This window comes from Hippopotamus amphibius, chromosome 5 (genome assembly GCF_030028045.1).
Source record: "Hippopotamus amphibius kiboko isolate mHipAmp2 chromosome 5, mHipAmp2.hap2, whole genome shotgun sequence".
Classification (NCBI taxonomy): domain Eukaryota; kingdom Metazoa; phylum Chordata; class Mammalia; order Artiodactyla; family Hippopotamidae; genus Hippopotamus; species Hippopotamus amphibius.
This window is the reverse complement of record NC_080190.1, coordinates 67,645,560-67,666,042: the sequence shown is the minus strand read 5'-3', so window position 1 is coordinate 67,666,042 and position 20,483 is coordinate 67,645,560. Positions and strand designations below refer to the sequence as shown.

General features: G+C 40.3%; 2 protein-coding genes and 1 long non-coding RNA gene across 5 annotated transcripts in view; 1 reads left to right on the top strand and 2 right to left on the bottom strand.

Annotated features, from left to right (window-relative positions):
- The window catches only part of LOC130854002 (uncharacterized), a 77,846-nt gene extending 74,172 nt beyond the window's left edge, over window positions 1-3,674 (bottom strand). The window contains exon 1 of the long non-coding RNA XR_009053942.1: window positions 2,421-3,674. This is a non-coding gene — a long non-coding RNA (uncharacterized LOC130854002). The remainder of the gene's footprint in view (window positions 1-2,420) is intronic.
- MYPN (myopalladin) overlaps window positions 1-8,849 on the top strand; it is an 85,854-nt gene extending 77,005 nt beyond the window's left edge. For all 3 annotated transcript variants that reach the window (XM_057736528.1, XM_057736527.1, XM_057736529.1), the window contains 2 exons: window positions 700-833; window positions 3,686-8,849. In XM_057736528.1, the coding sequence (XP_057592511.1) occupies window positions 700-833; window positions 3,686-3,855 (304 nt within the window). In that variant the 3' untranslated portion in view covers window positions 3,856-8,849. The remainder of the gene's footprint in view (window positions 1-699; window positions 834-3,685) is intronic.
- A 6,802-nt stretch (window positions 8,850-15,651) lies between these two features.
- On the bottom strand, window positions 15,652-16,678 carry ATOH7 (atonal bHLH transcription factor 7). The gene has a single exon (XM_057736568.1). The coding sequence runs from the start codon at window positions 16,676-16,678 to the stop codon at window positions 16,220-16,222; it is 459 nt and encodes a 152-aa protein (XP_057592551.1). The 3' UTR covers window positions 15,652-16,219.
- Between the last annotated feature and the right edge of the window lie 3,805 nt (window positions 16,679-20,483).

The following is a 20,483-nucleotide window of genomic DNA, read 5'->3' as shown; positions in this document are numbered from 1 at the left end:
TTTACAAAACAGAAATAGACCCACAGATAGAGAAAACAAACTATGGTTACCGAAGGGGAAAGAGTGGGGCAAAGGATAAATAAGGAGCTTAGGATTAACAGATACACATTACTATATATAAAATAGATAAACAACAAGGCCCTACTATATAGCACAGGGAACTATACTCAATACCTTGTAATAAACCTATAGTGGAGACGAATCTGAAAAAGATATATGTAACTGAATCATGTTGCTGTACACCAGAAACTAACACTGCATTGTAAGTCAATGATACTTCAATTAAAGGAAGGAAGGAGAAAAGAAAGACCCCCTCCATGCTAACAGTCCATCTGTCCCTGAACTCTCATTTTGGTCTACTTTCCCATAGCTTCTTAACAAAGTTCCTGATGCAATGTCCAGCCTGGTTTGGAAAAGAGATTTTTCTGGACTTTGGTTGTGACAAGTGGGAGTCCTCCTGGGAGGAGAGTGGAGAGGGTAAAAATGGGTCTCAGCCATGGCTACTGACCCTCTTCTTTCCACCTTCAAGTCTGCCTCCGATGCTTGCTTCAAGCTGAATCCCCTTCCCTCCCACTGGGGTCAGGGAGGGGAGGAGAAGCACTGCACTGCCTGATTTGCCAGAGTTTCCCGGAGCCCTGAACTCGACCAGGCCGTTTCTGCCCCCAGATACAATACGCATATGTTCTCTCTTTTCTCTAGCATGCACCAGGACACAACTGGGTATGTCTGCCTCCTCATTCAGCCAGCCAAGAAATCAGACGCTGGATGGTACACATTGTCAGCCAAGAATGAAGCTGGTATCGTGTCATGCACTGCCAGGTTGGATATATACGGTAGGTGTAACGGCATCAGTTGATCTGTGTGTGACAGGCGGCTTAAAAATCTTTTTGGAGGGAATTCTCTGGCAGTCCAGTGGTTAGCACTTGGCGCTTTCACTGCTGCGGCCCAGGTTCAATCCCTGGTCAGGGAACTAAGATTCCGCAAACTTTGCAGCGTGGCCAAAAAAAGCTTTTTTCTTTTAGGATAGGTATAGTACGTTTTCATAAATGAATTGGTTAGATTATATTTTAGTGCTTAACAGATGGATTTTTAAAGTCATTCTGTCCTAGTCACCTCAGGGCTTTTGTACACTCTTTCCTTTCACTATAAGGTTAACCTTCTTCCAAAAAAGGTTAATTTTTCTGTACTTCTAATACAACAACTTCAGAGCGTAAATAGGCTTGTACTTCTGATCACCCAGCATCTTCATGCCTTCTCCTGGCTGCCATGGGTCACCACTGGAACTCCCTCCCCACTGCCTGTCATTCCCCAGCCATACTCTCCAACCAGCAGAATTTTCCATAACCTATTCATTTGTTAATTAACTCCACAAATATTTACTACTCCAATCTCACAATCAGACTAACAATAGAGAGCTGTCCTAATAATACTATTATCAGATGGCTTTTGAACAGTGACTTGTAATTTATGAAATGGTACCCTAAGATCCTTCCAAACCCACGAGACTACTGTAACTCTTGTTACCCTTATTTAAATGCCACAGACTCGGAGAGATTAAGTGACTACAGCTGGAATGCAAATCCAGGTTTTATATAGTTCCTTTGAGCCATGTTTCTAATTTTCAAAAAGAGTTAAATTAATCTTTATTAATGTATTTGTGTACTCTACTCCTCTATAATTCTGACATTAACTGGTATTTCTGAAGACACATTCTTTAACCCAAAAGAGTAATCCTTTTTTTTTCTCCTTTAAAAAAACTACTTGGTTGGTTTAACATGATGAACCAGAATAACAAATAAGAAAGAGTAACTCTGCCTAGAACCTGAGGTCCCTGCTATTTATAGGTGTACACACACACACACACACACACCCCCCTGAGGTCCCTGATATTTATAGGTGTATACACACACACACAGACACAGAGACACACACATACATACACACCTTTTTCTTGGCCGCGCTGTGCAGCAGGCAGGATCTTAATTCCCCCGACCGCGGATCGAACTCGCGCGCCTCCAGTGGAAGCACAGAATCTTACCCACTGGACCGCCAAGGAAGTCCTGGGTACCCCTTATTTTGGTACTCTACAGGGAGGGGTCTTGCCTGCCATTTTCCCTAAGTCTAATATTTACAGAAAATATATAGCTTTCTGGTTATTTTCCTTAATTGGTGGACTTGAAAAGAAATTCAACGGAAAGGACAATTTCTCTAACGGACTTTCCCGGGGAGGGTCCGAGGAGAGAGACGCCAGTGATACGCTTAATCCAGGCTAATGCCTTAACCATTTCACCCACTTCACCATGTCAGAAGGAAATAGGTCTCCAGCTAAGAAACTCATACCAATAAGCCCTGAAACTGATGACTGGTCCCGATCCTGCTCTTCCGTGGCGGGGTCCCCTGTTCAATTAGTCCTCGCTCACCTCTCCCTGGCTCCGGTCCTGATTCCACAGCACTAACAAAGGGAGGCGCTGTATCCTCAGTTGGTACCGGGGAGTCCGGCAAGGGATGGAGGATTTGGGGTAAAATCAATCCCGTACGCCCCGCACAACCACGTCCTACTTGTCGGAGGAACGGGAACAGTAGGCATCCCTCTCTCTTCGAAAAGAGGGCTTCTGATAGTAGCTGCTGCCGAGTTAAGATGTCCGAGAGAGCTAGGAAAGGCTAAGAGGTGGAGGGCCGCGGGGGAGGGACTATAGTTCACGGCTGCCTTACTGAGTGCCTGCTCCCTTGTGGAGACGCTATAAATTGTGTCCTGCTTTGTAGCTTTCAAAATTTGATTTTCTCAATGCACTCAGAAGTATTTCGATCCCGAAAAACTAATTCAAAAGAATGAACTCAACAAAAGACCCATTTATAAGTGGGAATGCTATAAGGGTCCATAACTTCCTAGGACCCAGAGCGTCAATGATCCTCACCTGGTGCTTCCCCTTCTCCACAGCAAGGTTCTTGGAAAGCTAATGAAAAGACTGATAATTTCTGAGTCAGAGACAACACCCAGGCTTGAGCAGCTTGGATGAATATTTCATTCAGGCCATGTTCAAGACTCAGGATCCTGGCTGCTAAAACTAGGGTCCCCTTTGGACAGTGCTTGGTGAACGGGAAAATTCTAATATTCCCTTTTGTCCCCGAACCATGGTTGATTGCACGTAAGTTACTTTTCAGTTTTCTCGCTGAAACTCATTAGGACCTGATTAGGGCAGTAGGTAGGTAACGGCTGATAAGGGTGATCAGGTGCGCGGTAAGTACTGGTCAGAGGTCTGGGGTCATCTTTTGGCTTTCATTTCCACAGATTTCTCATCACCTTCTGAGGTGCCCTGCCTTGAGAGCCTACTGCCCTCTCTACACCCCCTCCGCCAGCAGACTCTGTACTATGTCAGTGATGCTAGGTCAAGAGATAATTTTGAGAAATCACCCTAGTCATGCACTCTTCCTTCTTACAGTTCCAGATTTTACTGGATTAGAGTCATAGGGTTTGGAATTAGGGGATTAAAAGATCACCAGCCCAATTTCCCTATTCCTGACAGGGAAGGAGAGGTTTTACTGCTCTCTTTTACAGACCCAGACATATTTCAGTACTTACCAAGATCCCACGGAAAGTGTTTGAGTGAGGACAGAATGCACCCTGCCCTGTACCTGCTAGACTGTATGCCTTTGATTGTAATACATTATTTGGTCCATTTTCCAGCTCAGTGGCACCACCAGATCCCACCACCCATGTCTGTCCGGCCCAGTGGCAGTCGCTATGGATCTCTCACCAGTAAAGGACTTGACATTTTCTCTGCTTTCTCCTCCATGGAAAGCACAATGCTGTATTCATGCTCTTCTCGGAGTGTAGTGGAGAGTGATGAACTTTAAGAATGTCTGGGTGCCTGCTGTGTAAGGGGGCGGACTGTGGAGGGGGAAGGAAGACAAGCCAGATAAGGTGGTTTCCAAGCAACCGGATTTGAGTAAGTTCCCACGCTGCCCGACCTGTGGCAAGGAGAACTTTGAGTAAGTCAGCTGGGGACTCTTGTAGTCTCAGCTCAGGAAGAGATGAAGGGCTGTGCCTTTAAAGATTCCAACAAAATGAAAAGACAATACAGATGAACCAAAGATGTCATGCAGCTGCCATCCACTACTTTGGGAAAAAGCCAGCATGCTCCCCTGCCCCCTGCTGTGTTCGGGGTGTTCAGGTCCTCCTAGGAGCAATTAGGAGCCAGATGCTTGGGCTAAGAGGAGTTAGACAGTAGTCACTTTAGGTATCACTAACTCACTAAACAATGCAAAGGAAAAGGCAGGCGGGTCTCCATCACTTTTCACTGATTGCATTCATAGCAGTAGTTTTGGTGGATTTATTAAATCAGCTTCTACTTAGCACTAGGAGACTGTGCCATACAACACACACATGGAGAAGCACTTCTGATTAGCTTATCCTGGGTGTACTGAGCCACGTAAGAAAGTGCCAAAATGTGCTTGGGATACAAAAAAAAAAGAAAAGAAAAATCACTGAAATAGTCAATATTGCCCAGTGCACTTATTCTATAGGCAAAACAGGGACCCACCACCCTGCCTGCACCATTTTCTTTTGGATACAATGGTGAGTGGTTTTTCTTTCTGACTATATCTATATATATATGTATATATATATATATATATATAGACTCTAGAACTAAAGCGTTGTTAGTAAACCAGAAGGAAATCTTCTGCAGGGTCACTTCTAAAACTACTAGCTTCAGTTGCCACTTGCAAAAATATGCAGGCATCATCATCATCTGCCCATAGAATACTGAATCTCCCGCTTCTCCCCTCGCCCCAAAAGGCTGCAAGTATATGAAGCAGTGCGAAAGGAAGAAATGCAAACAAGGAGATGAAGTGATGGGACAGTGGTTTTTGTTTTTTCATTTGCTCAAGCAAAGCAGTGGTTGTGGAAGGAGAGGCCTTAAATAGTTGTGAACTGCTTTGAGATCATTAGTCAAATTGCATTTTCTATATGGAAAATATTATACTGAGAAAGTGGGAGGGACAGGGAATGTGCATCTTTATTCTAACCCACTAATTCAAAACCTGCCTTTCCATTTAAGGAATTTTTTGACTTAATTTCACTGGGATATCCCAGTGCCTAGAAGAGTGCTTGGCACAAAGTAGACTTTCAATAAATATTTGTTGGATGAATGAACCTATTAGACAAATCGACAGTGCATGCACCAGTCAAAAAATTGCCCTAGGGATGGTCATCACAGCACAGTTTGCTCCAGATTCACCAGGGAAATGAATTGGAGTGTCTGTTACCAACTCCCTGTACCCAAGTCTTTGGTGTTCTCTGAGCCAGACACCCCCAGCTGGCATCTTACTCAAGTGAACAAATAGTAGCAATTGCTTAGAAAGGCTTGAAATTTTCTTCACTTCAAGGCAAGGATTTCCAGTATAAAAATAAATTCATTCACTCAAAAAATAATTTGTGTGTCTACTCTGTATAAGATGCTATGCTAGAGACTGTAGGCCATACACAAATAAGACAAGACAATCCTGGCCTGCAGAAAGCTTATAAGCTAGTGGGGGAGGTGAGATAAAAGGCATGTCAAGTGATGTTTCTTGGGGCAAAAATCTATTTTCTATCAAAGGGAAGTTTCTAGTGCCCTTCCTCCTATTTTTTCATGACTCTAAAACCATCTTAATTATTTTCAACCTTTATTTCTTAATTAAAATAGGTTACATCCTTAAGAAATAGATTTCTGCCAGTTATTTAGCAGAATTATTAGACTTTTTCCTTTCTTATGTATGCAGGAACAATAGTAAAAGTATAGGCAACTATAGTGAAATAGAATGCATTCCATATGGAATGCATCCTGTAAAATAGTCTGTTTCCATATTGGCTTCTATTATCACATCTCTTTATGACTAAAGAGCATTTTCTAACTCCAGGATTGCTTCTCCACAGTTGGACACCCAACCTCCCTGTCACAGCTCTTAATGTAAACTCTAGACAGTTCTCGCATGAGAGGATATTCTTCATCTCTGCATATCTTAGCTTTATGAATATTTTTTACCTGTTTTAGTGTTCAACACAGAACTAGGATAAATATTATTTTTGACCACTAGATGGCACTGTTTAATCTAAAATATAACAAAGTTCCTCGAATTTGAACTTTTGGATTATGTTACAGCAAAATCTCTCAACTTCACCACTATTGATATTTGGGCGCAGAAAATTCATTGTAGCGAGGGACTATCCTGCACACTGGAGGATCCTTAGCAGCATCCTGGGCTTCTACTCACTGGATGCCAGTAGCAGCGCAACCCCTCCCCAAGCTGTGGCCACCCAAAATGGCCCCAGACATTGCTATGTAGTCCCTGGGAGGCAGGATCCCCTTTGTTGAGAACTACTGTGTTGAACAAATCCAAACTCTATTGGAATTCAATTACAATGAGGAACACTTATATAAGGAATTTTACCTCTGCTGGATATGTTTGAACTCAACATATCCAAAATCCGATTCACCATCTTCCCTTTCATAAACCATTCTTCATCCTCGTTTAATGATTCTATTAATGGCACCATCACAGTCCTAGTAATCCAGATAAAGAGTATCCAAGTCATTTTTTGCTTCCTCTATCTAATCAACTGACAAATCATGTTCATTCTAACTCTATTATTTCTTTTATATTCAGGCCTTCCTTTCTGTCCCACTGTGGTTCCCCAGTTCAGACTTTCATTTCTTTCTTAATTTCCCTCAATACCTCTGACTTCAACCACAAAAAGAGACTCCTAACCAGTCTTCCTGCCTCTGGTGCTGCTTTTTATCCTCACTCAAATCTAGCCCAGATCTCAACATCAGATCATTCTTCCTGAAGTACTGCTCCAATCATATATCATTCCCTAATTTTCGAACCCCCAGTGGCTCCTTGCCAACCCAGGCCAGCTGTTCTGCCCTGTGCTATTCAAGCCTTGCTCCAATATGATCTCAAAGTTTTTCATTCATTACTCAGAAAACACACCCAGTGCACCAGCAAAGTTAACACAGGCTCCTGCTTTCCAGACACATGGCTCTTTCTTGCCTCCACCTGGAAGGCTTTATCCCCAATCCCCACCTACAGAAAAATTTGAGATGGCCTGTTCCTTAAAGGCCATCTCAAATGCTACTTTACTGCCTCTAAAATATTTTCTGACCACCCCTGCCGACCCCCCAAAAATATAATTCTACTTTCTTTGAAATCTTCTAGCAAATTTCTTGAGTCTGTAAAAAGAGACAATTATTTTGTATACTATTTTATATAAGACACAGCCTCCATATACCTCGCTGTCTCTCCCCTTGCACTAGCCCAGTCTTGCCTGCACTAGATTTTAGCTACTTGTTAGTATGGACTGTGTCAAAAGTTTGCCATTGCAAAAGTTTGCCTTATACAGAGTAGGCACTCAATAAATATTTATTGACCTACATTGAACTTAAAATTCTATGTAAGTTAGTGTGTTTCTATATAAAATGAATTGAGTCTAGAGCAGTGGTTCCTAACCTTGGCTGCACACTAGAATCTCCTAGGAAATTTTTAAAAACCCCAATAGCCAAGCCACAACCCCAAATCAATAAGTCATAAGTTCTGGGGTTCTAGCATAGGCTTCAGTATTTTTAAAGCTTCCCAGGTGATTCCAACAAGCAGGTGAGATTGAGAAGAATCATTTTATTACCATGAGTTAATCACAGAACTTACCCTAAAAGGTTGGAAGGGATGCAGATAGCATAGGCTGTAGTGTCGGTGTCAGTGAAAAATGTACTTCCTCCTTGTTGCACATGCAGTGCATGCCTGGAAAGCAGAAATAAACATGCACTTTGCCCTTATTAGATCCTCCTATTTTGCACTACACTCGTTGGACATGCAGCATTCATGAAGCCCTCAGAGAAATCTCCAAAACCTGCAAAAAGGGACCAGGGAAAGAAGGAAAGTTGGTACAGTTCTTCTGGCCCTGTTTTCATAAAGCTGTGCAGATCCCATAAGCACCCTTCTCTCCAAAAAAGTGAAGGGCTTTCATAACTTGGTTAGTCATGGAAATGGGGATCAGAGGGAAAATGGAGAAAGAAAACGCACCATTAAAACCAAACTGCCAAGCAGCTAATAGAAGAAAAACTACTTCCTCCTCCTTTTTTTGTGTCTATGATGTGTTCAAGCTACACTGTCTATGGTCCTTTCTGCATCTATCCCCATTTTGTGTTTTTCTCCAAGATGCCCTGTTCCCCATGTTCTATAATCCCCCATGCTGTAACCCATCCCCTTTCACCCCTTCCCCACAACCTGCCAGCATGCTTCATGCTCCAAAATGACCTAACTGCTGCTCCATGCATCTTGGCTTGGTGTTCAAAAGAAAGCAGTCCAGTCGAACAGATCCTGAATGTCTGAGAGTCTTTTAACTTCACAGAGATGCCGCACTTTTAAAAGCAGTTGCTTTCCTACTCCTATCAACTTCGAATAGATAGAACTGCTGGCAAAAGGAAAAAAAATCAGGCTGGGAGGGGAGGTCTAGAAAACTGAGCCAGACACCCAAATTATTCTGGTTGATCACAGCCTCCTGTCCTCTTCCTCCCCACACACTCCCAAAGAACCTTCCAAGCTGAGATCCTGGCCTGAGTCTGTTTGTACATGGGCTATTTATAAGTTGGTTGTAAACTCAAATGCAAATTTACTCATACTGACCTTTATTCAAGGTCCCTTCTGGGGTAGACTGGACTCAAAGTATTTCCACTGATGGTTGAGTTGAAAAATCACTGTGTGTCACCAGGAGGATGAACAGTTACTTAGATTGCAATAAAGCTTGTTGAGGTCCTTGTCACCACTAATTGCCTTTTTTTTTGTTTTAAGTGGATCAATATTTCAGAAAGTTAATTACTGAAGCATCGCTTGAAGAATGCCAAGCATCTTCTAAACTTTGACAATGCAGTGGTCATCAGTATGCTAAAAAAAAAGTTGCTACCACCATGCTTTTTAAAAAATCTGTGCGATGCAAAAAAAAGTTGCATATTTATTAAAAATATCTTTGCCTCTTTTTTCTGTCTAATTATATTAGTTAGCAAACTTGGTGTTATAGAACAATAAACAGCCTGTTTTTTGTTAATGTGTAAATAATGGCCACTTCACACTCTGAAGAGCAATAGCCTTGAAATTGCAAGAAATAGAGAAAGAACACTCTTCTCAGTCCTCTGAGAATTGTGCCATCAATGCTGAGAGTAAGCATAAAGAGAATGGCTGTAGTGTAGAGGCATATACACTAATTTGCTAGAAGATTTAACGTACAAGTGAGGAGAAAACGTTTCCCTAGTAGTAAAAATTAAAATATTTCAACATTATTTGACAAAAAAATATTTGAAGGTTGAAATAAATGGGCATTTTTCTTTAAAATGCAGAAAACAGTGACAGTTTTCAGGTTTAAAGATTTTTCTATGATGATTGAACTGATTTTTAATGTTCAAATACATATATTTGATACTTAAAAGTGATTTTTAAAAATTATTCAAATTGTATACATTCCCACATAAGTTATTACCTGGTTAGATATCTCTAGAGGAACAGAAAGATAACTGGGTTTTAATCTTCCTAAAATATCCAGCAAATCCAATAAACTTCTCACAGAATGTTTTTTACTTTCTAAGATAAAAATTCATTCTGCCTCCTAACTGAAAACAGGGACACATTAAAATGAGACTTAAAGATGGGAAAGATGGGAGGTGGGGAGGCTTGACCAGTTTAGATTAGAAGTTAATGGAGTTACAATTGTAGTTTTCTTACAATAAGAAGTGTTTTAATACCCACTAAGAAACATGAATGGTTTTCATATAGTATGGTAAGAATGAATTGCTCAGTGTTCCAAAATTCCAAAGAACCTTATGTTTCTACACAGATTCGGTGAGTTATGTGCAAATTGGAGGCAGATTCTTGTAATTTCCCCACAGTTAGTGGTGCAAGAATCCAGTGAACTATATCCTAACATTGACCATAGCAGTCACTACCAAAAGATTACTAAATATATGTATGTGCACACAGTATAAACGGTTTTACTGTGTATTTTAAGAAGAGTTAAAACCCTGAAATAATTCAAATGAGGTAATTTGAGTGCAACTGTATATTTTAACACACCCTAGTAAAGTAACTTTTACTTTCTCAGTGTTTTGATTTCAGAGATACCATATCCTCTTTTCTGATTAAATTTCACTTATTTTTTCCAAGCTTTAGCATTAAGTTTCATGACCTACTCTTCTCTCTCATTACCTTCCTGTCAAGATAAAGATCTGTAATATTTAATAGCATTTGGAGAGGTCTTGATCTCCAGGAATTCTCAGGTGAATTCCGATGGGGATTTTAATCATTCAGATGAATATCAGACACATTCTCTAATTTTTCTATAGCTCTGGGGTCTCTGTTTCTTTATCTGTGAAATAAACAAAATATTTGAGTCTTTCCCAGGATGGAGGGTAGGATAAATAAATGAATATGTATGAAGAGTTTACTATAGAAATCCTTTTAAAAAGTGACAGCAGGGGGCTTCCTAGGTGGCGCAATGGTTGAGAATCCGCCTGCCAATGCAGGGGACATGGGTTCAGAACCCTGCTCCAGGAAGATACCACATGCCTCGGAGCAACTAAGTCCGTGTGCCACAACTATTGAGCCTGTGCTCTAGAGCCCGTGAGCCAGCACTGTTGAGCTCCTGTGCTGCAGCTACTGAAGCCCACACGCCTAGAGCCCGTGCTCCGCAACAAGAGAAGCCACGACGAGGAGCCCTTGCACCACAACAAAGAGTAGCCTCCGCTCACTGCAACTAAAGAAAGCCTGCAGGCAGCAACAAAGACCCAACACAGCCAATAAATAAATAAAGTGATAGCAGGGGTTTTTTCATTCCAAAGAAAATGTTAAAAATATTTTTCTTCAAAGTAAATAGTTAATTTGTTTCAAAAGTTCACATTTATTCCCTGTCCCAATACTTTGTTTCCTTAGAAGAGTAGTATACAATGGGGGAATTTCTTCTTCCACGACACTATGAGGTTGAAAAAAATCTGGAGAAAAATTAAATAAATTCAAGAAATATCCCATCTGCTTTCTACAGGCAGATTCTAGGGAAATTTATTTTAACATAGGCAGAATAGCCTAAGGGAACTCTGACTCCTGCATCTATGATTGAAGCTAGTGGAAATAATGACTCCGCAGTGCACAAAGAAATAGCAAGAGAGTTCCTGTATTCCTTTCTGGCTTAAACAGTTCAGGACAACTCCCTTGTACTGTTCTAGGGTCTAATGGAGAAACGTTCCATACCAGCATGTCATTGGCCTTATAGTGAAATGAATAAACCTTAGGATAACAGATAGATATGGACCCTCAAAAACAAACATATCTTTTGGTCTCTGTTTTTAAATTCTTAGCTGCATCAAGTCTGAATTTTAACTCCATGATTCATTTCAGCCATGAGAACTGACAAAGGATGTACTTGTGCCCGAATGCATGTGCGCGTGCGCGTGCACACACACACACACACACCACCCCCCCACTGCCATGGCTAACAGTTCAGTCATGGTTAAGTGACACACCTTATGCTTTTCCTTCCTCTTCCTGCATGAGCTCCTTCCACTTGAAAACACACCAGGCCCCAGAAGGTTCACAAACTTGATATGCTTCCATCTCAGGAAGCTTGAGTCAACTTATTTTCTAAAATACTTTTTTGGTTATTGAAATCCTAATGGAAAAACTATTATAGTAACCATTTTGAAATGTGTGAACTATATAAACTGTATATGTTGCCTCTATTACTAGAAAGCAATTAATGGATCTTGGCTTTTATTCCTTTCCTCTGCATCGTGCATGTTAGATATTCTTTGGAACTGAAAACCAGTGATTGCTTAAGCCAAAATATTTGTGAGCATTTACTGTGTCTTTCTCCAGAAAGTATATGGTACTGTATTCCAGTAGACCACATCATCTCCATGACACCCATTGCGGTCTCCTAGTTGTGCTTTCTTAAAGATTTGTTGGGGGTTGGTTGTATTTTGTTTGGAAACTTTGCAATTAGAAAAAGAAAAACTAAGAACCAGTATTTAATTCAATCTGGATGTTTTAAAAAGCAATTTAGAGGATGTGATGGACTGCTTCTTTATTCATTAAATAAAATTTTATTTATTCTCAGTTATTGGGTTTGCTTTGTTTTGTGTTTTGGTCCCAGACTTTGTATGTGAGATGGGTAAGTTCTTGCTTGCAGTAGTTTTCTTTCGGCTTGGGTATTTTGGGGATACACTACCAGTTCGAAATAGCAATCCAAAAGTCCTGTGTTAATTCAATAAAACACTTGTTAAAGCTTGCACACTCTAGTATATTCATGACCAGAGAAGGGTATGGGTGTACATGTGAAAAGGTTGATCATATATTTATGGTCTTATATGTGCTTTGAAATTTTTTCACCCACAGGTAGCAAAAAAAGATATCTTTAGTGAAACATAATCAGAGAGCAGAGCCAAATTCAATGCAAAATAACACTTTGCTTTTACTCTAAGATGGCAAAATTTAAGTAGTGAACTGAGCGTTAATTATTGAATCCTGCAGCACTCTGCGCAAACCACAACCCAAATACACTCCATATGGCTCATATCCAGCAGAAATTTTAGATCTTCATTAATATAAAGGTCACCTCATTAACTAAGAAATTGGCTGTAACTGGATACTAAGAAAGCCTAATCAATCCTTCTTAAGATTTGCAAATACAAAGACAAAGAATATGGCATCAATATAATCAGTTTTCAGTAATGAGGTTAATGGTGTCATAATAGATATTGTTTAATTAAGCAGTTCTCAACCCCATCAGCCAGTTAGAATTACCAGGAAAGTACTGAAAAAACGTCTATGCCTATGCCTCATCTTAGAGCAGTTAAATCAATTTTTGAACTGGGGGGCCCCAGATTTGGTCTGTTTTTCAAAATTCCCTACATGTGATTCTAATGAGCAGTCTGGGTTGAGAACCACTAGCTTAGATGGCCTTTCCCATCTTGACAGCCCCATTCATTAGTATAGGGTTCTTCAAGTCTTCTGACCCTGGGGTTTGGCCTCAACCTGCAGCTGGCACCTATGGAGAGCCCACATATAATAACTAATGGGACTCAAACCCTGCCTGGGAGTGGGTCTTCTTTTATTATTTGATACCTCTCTTAGGAGCTCTTACGGCACATATTACTGATGCTACACTGTTGAAGCATTCAGCTATACTCTGTTCAGGGCTGCTTATTGATTAGTACATGTGTATTCTTCTTGGCTGCCTACGCAAGGACAAGGATGATGTTGAAGAAAGCAGGGTATGAGTAGATGCTTGATAATATTTGTTGATTTACTGAGAAAAGGAAGCCCAGACAAAAGAATATTTTTGAATTTCAATATGTTCTGTTATCAAACTAGAAAGAACACAGATTTTCAAAGGTGAGACAATATAGTATATTGTAGCAGCTTTTAGGTTGCTTGGTAATCTAAATTCTATTATGTATAATAATAAATGAACCTTAACTCCACAAATATTTTACATTTGTTTTATGCAAGTTCCTAATCCACAAACCATGATGGATTCCCCAACATACAGTTTGAGGAGTTTTATCACAAATTGGATTTGATCACCGAGACCCATTTACTTTTCCCTCAAATATCTTTCAGGAAAAAAAATAGTACATCAAGTGGGGTGGAAAGCTTAGGAATTTGGTAAGAGCTAAGTTGCTTCTAGAGATTTCTAAAACATAGAAATGGGCAACTAAAGGCATAACAGTTAACAGATTCCCACTCTTTTCAGGGATGGGGCTGGGGGAAAGAGGCATAGGATTAGAATAGCATCATTTTAATGAAATTGTTTGATTTCATTAAGAAACTGCTGTTGAAATAGACACTCATGTAGAGAACAAATGTATGCATACAAACGGGGAAAGGAGGGGGTGGGAGGAATTAGGAGATTGGGATTGACACATATACACTATTGATACTAGGTATAAAATAGGTCACTAATGAGAACATACTGTATAGCACAGGGAACTCTACTTAATGCACTGTGGTGACCTAAATGGGAAGGAAATCCAAAAAAGAGGGGGTATATGTATATATATAGCTGACTCATTTTTCTGTACAGTAGAAACCAGAACAACATTGTAAAGCAAGTATACTCCAATAAAAATTAATTTAAAAAAAGAAACCGCTGTTGATAACCAAATATATATGTATATATATATATGGCATGTTCATCTCTGTAGGGTTCTCTTTTGCAAGGTATTTACAGTCCAGAGAGAGGAACATGCACCCTACCTTAAAAAAAACTTTAAAAATTAAAAAATAAAAAAAGGAATAACAATCCAAACACACCTGTGAAACCTTCTCTGATTAACACATTTTATTTTAGCGCTGATTTTACTCATTCCAGAAACTCCACAAACTTACTGGGGTTACTAATGAAGCATTTTAAGCCTAAATAAGTATTGTGCCCAAACAGTGAGGAAGGCAGATGCCCTGAGCCTTGCCACAGCCCCAGTACCCACTGTAGGGTGGAGTATGACCAGAAGGAGGTCTGGGCAAAAGCACTCCTAGAGCTTTGTTGTCTGCTGGAACTTTCGTGTCTTCTAAGAGCTGCTGAAGTCAAGAGGTTAAACATTTTATTCTCTAGTTTGCACTGAGGAAGCAAAGTCCTGAGCACACCTGTTTCTTATTAACAGATATCAGAAGGAAAGGGAAATTCAGCATTAGTCTCTCAATGGATTTCTAGTGATACACTTGTGATTTTGTAAGTTTTAGTTTATGGGTTGGGGAAGATACTTCCACTCATTACAAACCAAAAGGATTTTGATAATCAGGGATAACTAAGAAAATAGAAATTTTAATGAAGACTGTAGATAAACTGCAAATAGGTGGCTCTGCCTGATGTAAGGTATTGGAATTCATAATAAAAGGGTTTGGGAAATGCTGTTTTTGTTGACTTGTGACAAGTTCCAAATGCATGGATAACTTAGAGTCTTGCTTTTTCCAATTATTAGCAAGACATTCTTCTAAAAGCATGCAATGCTGTTGACCAAGTCACTCTTTACATTAAGGGCTTGGTTTATTCATCCAATGGTTAAGCAAATTTATAAAAGTAATTCAAACCAATCCCACGTGTATTATATTGCTCCTTTTTTGATTAGCCTTGGTGGTAGTGAAGCCCTTATTGCCCAATTGGTACTGATTAAAAGAAAATCACTTCCAAAAGCCATATATATGCAAATATATATATGTGTGTGTGTGTATGTGTGTGTGTGTGTATGTATATTTGGGTACTTGTAAGGAATTAGTAGTTAGTAATTGGCTTAATAAGGAAAATAAAATTAAGGAACTGTATATCTAGTTGCTTAAAAGCTAATTATTTCAGTTAATCTTTTTAAAAATCATGAAAAATATATCTATTTCCAAGTTGATAGAGAAAACTTTCAAATTAATTACTTGTACTCTCATCAGTTTGTCTTTTTTTGATGAAGTACAAAACAGCACTTTGCCAACTGGTGGAATTGGATTTAAATACTTCACATCTTTACTCAGGTAAGCACTCAATATCATACCCCCCAAAACAAATAGGCCTTTAGTGCCATCAGGAAACTAGCAGGGCACTTGGCATGAAAAACAAACCCACGTTTTTTATTATATTTTACAAAATCTATATTTTAATAATGTATACAGTTTTTAAAAATACAGAGCACTCACGCCCATGTACTGTACCAAAAAAGAAGGAAATAAAGAGAAAAGTCTACTTCACACATGCACACACAATGCACTAAGTATAACTGCATTTACAAGACAGGAAGGCCGCTCTGTATTAAGCATACGCAAGTAACAGATACTGTAACTTCAACCTCACAGAAAAAATTTACAAAGTTTAAGGAAGTGAGGACTAAACCTGCAGTATAACCTAATCCTATTATTTCTTAAAATGGTTTTCCCTCAGAGTAGTCCAGAAAAGGGGGATGGGGCGTTACTTTCAGCAATCAAAGCCATTCCAAGATCCATTAATGAAATCTACAACATACTAAAGAGGGAAGAAAAGAACACAATAAAGTCACTGCATCCCTAGGACTGCAGAAGCGAACAGAAGTAACCTGGAAATCTGCTAATTTTATTCTAAGAATGCATCCTACGCCACCGATAGCCCGAGCAGCTACTTGGGGGAAGGTTGCGGCTCCAGAGCGAATCACCGGGCGTCTCATTCCGGGAAGAGTCGCGCGTCCTAACTGGCCAGCTGGAAGGGCTCGGGCTGGAAGCCGAAGAGCCTTTGGCCGTAGGGCTCGCTCTCTCCAGGCAGCTTCGCGCCCGCGAACGGAAGGTAGTGGTCTCGCCCGAAGTGCTCACAGTGGAGACTGACCCAGTCCCGCTCCGAGCCGAATCGCTCGGCCTCGGCCAGGATGCGGGTCAGAGCCATGATGTAGCTCAGCGCCATCTGCAGGGTCTCGTATTTGGACAGCTTTTTGTCCTGGCCCCACTGGGGTACCACCCTGCGCAGGCGGTCGAACGCGGTGTTGAGCCCCTGCATGCGGCGGCGCTCGCGCGCGTTTGCCGCGAGGCGCCTGCGTGCCGCGCTCTCCAGGCGCCCGGCCCCAGCGCACGTGCCCGCGCACTCGGCGCCGCCTGCGCACGGGGGCGCGGCACGCGCTCCCGCCACCGGGTTGCCGGGCTTGCAGGACTTCATCCCCCGCCGGAAAGAGGCAGGCGCCCAGCTCTCGGGTCGGTTCAGGATCCGTGCGTGGGCTGGTGTGTGGAGCCGCTCTGCAACTTGGCTCTTCTTAGCAAATAAGTCATACACAAAGCAGCCGTGTGCAATCGAAGTTTGCACTGGGGAGTGCGGGATTCTGCCTTCTGTCCTATTGAATAGCCAGATGGATGTCTCTTCACTTGCCAAAACTTAGAGAAAATTGACATGTGGAAGAGAAAGTCATTTTCCCAACGTGAAGTTTCAAAAGGAGAAGGAAACTTTCCTGAGCAGAACTGCTGTGGCTGGTTCGGGAAAGGTCTTCCACGTCTTCTGGAAAAGGCTGAGACTTCTTTTCTGGAAGACAAAATCTTTCCCCAAGCTCAGATAGGAAAGGAGCGCTTCTTCCGCAGTAGCTGTCGGAGAGTGCTGTATGCATCTTTGAAGGAGGAGAATTTATAGCAGAGTGCTGAAGGAGGGAACAGGTGGTGGCAGGTGGGCGGGCGTCCCTCGGCTTCCATCTCAGCACCTTCCTACCCTGGGAACTGCAGGGGGGATGGGGGACGACGCACAGCAAAATCCTGACATTACAGCCTTCGTCTGTTGGAAGTCTCTCCAAAGCTATGTCCAACACTAACACACCATCTGGAGTGGCCGGGCTGTCCCCCAAAGAATAACAAGGTGGGGGTGGGAGGAGGGCTTGGTTCATCCTTTCTCATATCAGCGGGCAGTTTACATGTCAAATACTGCAAGGTTTTTAAATTATTAGCAATCAGTTGTGTGACTATGTTGGTCTTGGAATTATAAGCTATATAGATGTTTAGTGTCAGAAAATTTCACTTTGTCGAAATGTGTGGCAATTTTGCACAATGCTGATTGAATATATTTGCATTTTACTTTAGCTATTAAGTAAGTTAGGACAACCTAGCAGGTCCTAATATTATTTCAGACCTAAAATTTTACTGTGCAAATAATTTGGCTGTTTTCTGCAGAATAATTTATCATAGCAAATCAAAAGATATTGATGTGCTCACAGACATAGAAAATAAACTTATGGTTACCAAAGGGGACTAGGGGGATAAATTAGGAGTTTGGGATTAACATGTGCACACTACTATATATAAAATAAACAACAAGGACCTACTGTATAGCACAGAGAGCTATATTCAATATCTTGTAATAACCTTTAATGGAAAAAATCTGAAAAAGAATATATATAAACTGAATCACTTTGCTGTACAGCTGAAACTAACACTGTAAATTAACTATGCTTCAATTAAAAATGGTTTCAAAAAGATATTAATGTGTATGTAAAAGATATATATTATTCTACTATATAATTGGATTGCATGAGTTTGGATACTTAGGCAAAATTCAGAATTTATACTCCATTCCCCCAACACAGGTTTATAAATGTTTTCAGGACATATACTGAGATGACAATCACTTAATTATTTAATTTGACTTTTAAGTCTAATAAAACTAATCATAATGCACATACGTGTGCAAAATGGAAACATCTAAGCGATTTGTGAGGTTTTTAAAAATAATTCCTAATGGAAGACTTTTTTCCCCCACCTCATAAAGCTATACATACGTCATACTGCTTGGATGTTTCAGTTGTGTCAGCTGTCCTCAGCATCAATAATGAAGCATGGTGTCCACTATTGATAATGATCAGCTGGTTTATGCAGGAACCATTAACTTGACTCTCTTATCTCAGCTTCTTTCCAGCTCTTAAGGAATAGTAAAGTGGTAAAGAAACCAATTCCAAGTAGGTGCAAGCCGGAATCATTTCTGGATTCTTTAGGGAGACCAAGTATGTTCTTTCTCCTTTTGAAATATGGATTATATTGGCATTATTCTCAGACATTTTTGTTTGATTAAATCATCAAGCTCCCACAAATCAGGAATCTTTTATCTGTGTCTTGCTTCCCTTATCATTGCTTGAGACTAAAAGCCCATTGTGACTGCCCTGACTCCCAAGTCCTGTCTTCCCATAAATAGTTAATTAATCCCCAGCTGAAGCAATGACAATGAAATGAAGTTGAGTAACATGAAGACAATAGAATGCAATTGAACATTAATGATGTCCAGCATGACAGATGTTGAACACAGACTTTTGCATGGAGCCACTCAGCTCTATTACTCTGATTCTTAACAGTCTTGGTCAGGAACAGCAGTCCTATGACAGGAAAGACTATGCTTAGTCATCAAAATGTCAAATACATTTTTTTGAGTTTTCATGAAATCTGCTCTACTAATGCTATTATTTCTCATGTTCACTTATCTCATTCGTTTCCCCCAAGGAGCCTCTACTCTTTGGAATGTTTCTCTAAAAAACATACTGTTCTGGATGCTATTGACCAAAGTGCTAATGAGATGCGTGATTTTGCAGGCCATGTATTCAGGGTTGGTGAGGTTATAGCCTGTGCACCAGGAAAATTGTAAACATGACTTGAAGAGAAAAAGGAAGCCCAGCAGTATGCACACAGTACAGCTATATTAGAACATAAACTAGCAGGTATCTGTAACATGAAATTAATCCAAGGATAGACAGTATTGCTGCAATAAAGGGCCCTAGAAGGTATATAGTCATTCACTTCCCAAATGTATTCTGAACAACAACTTATTAGTACTACAAAGATGCTTCTGGGGGAAAAGGATTCCACTGTCAAGTAAATTTGGGAAACACATCTGCTATCTCCTGCTTAGTCATGAAGCAAAATTGGTATAGTAAAGTTTCTGAGAAACCCTGGAGAAAAGAAACCTTCTGACTCCAGAGTTTCCTTGACCTTCTTGAATACAGAACCCTTTCTTCCTAGAAAAGTTCCTTGGAATACACGTTTCCAAACCTGCTCTAATACCTTCCGTTTATTTTATAGAGGAGGAGATTGAGATCCAGAGACTAAAGATTAGGTTCAAAGGCACTGAGCAACTTAATGACTGAATCAAGAAGTCAGATCTCCTGGAGCCTCTGATTTTAGAGGTTTTAAAATTGAGATCACTTAATACAAGCCCCTCAGCTTATATTGGGGCAGGTGAGATACAGTAATGACTTCCCAAAGTCAGCAGAGTCACTAGTAAAAGTTTCAGGAATAGAATTAGAAATTTGTCCTTAAAGGACAGTGTCATTTATTTTGTAACCCTCGTGTCTAGCACAGTGCCTAGCAAATAACAAGTAATAAACAACCCAGGCTGAGTGGCTGAAAAAAATGTTACATAAATGATAGTTAGATGCCAATCAGAATGAGTGCGTTCCCAATGAATAACCCTTACAAATAATTTACATTCCCTCACTTTGTAAAGAACACACATTATATTCACATTTTGAATGCAGAACTGATTATTTCTTATCAAGAAACACATCTGTAGCCATTTGAGCCAGAAGAAGAACATGCATGTCAGACTAATTTCTACTATGTTTCTATACTGAGGGCATGATCCTACCAGGTGAGTTGGCAGTTACTGTATACCTAAGGTTGGCCAGAAATCAAAATTGGCAGGTGGAGATGGGAGAGAGGGGAAGATAGAAAGAGCTTACACCTGTAGGAGTAAAAAGTAGGAGAAACATTGTTTTAGTGGTAAAAGGTCAATGGCTGGAAATTATTACATTAAATGGGTAGACTAGATTAAAGGTAAACATTCCCTAATTATCCAAAACTATAATTTTCTAAATAAAAACTCTCCAAAGAAACACATGATTAAAAGAAAGGGAGGGAGGGGAAGAAAGAAAGAAAGAAGGAAAGAAAGAAAGAAAGAAAGAAAAAAAGAAAGAAAGAAAGAAAGGGAAAGAGAGAAAAGA

Coding starts and splice junctions, on each gene's coding strand:
- ATOH7 (XM_057736568.1), bottom strand. CDS start 16,678: ATGAAGTCCTGCAAGCCCGGCAACCCGGTGGCGGGAGCGCGTGCCGCG.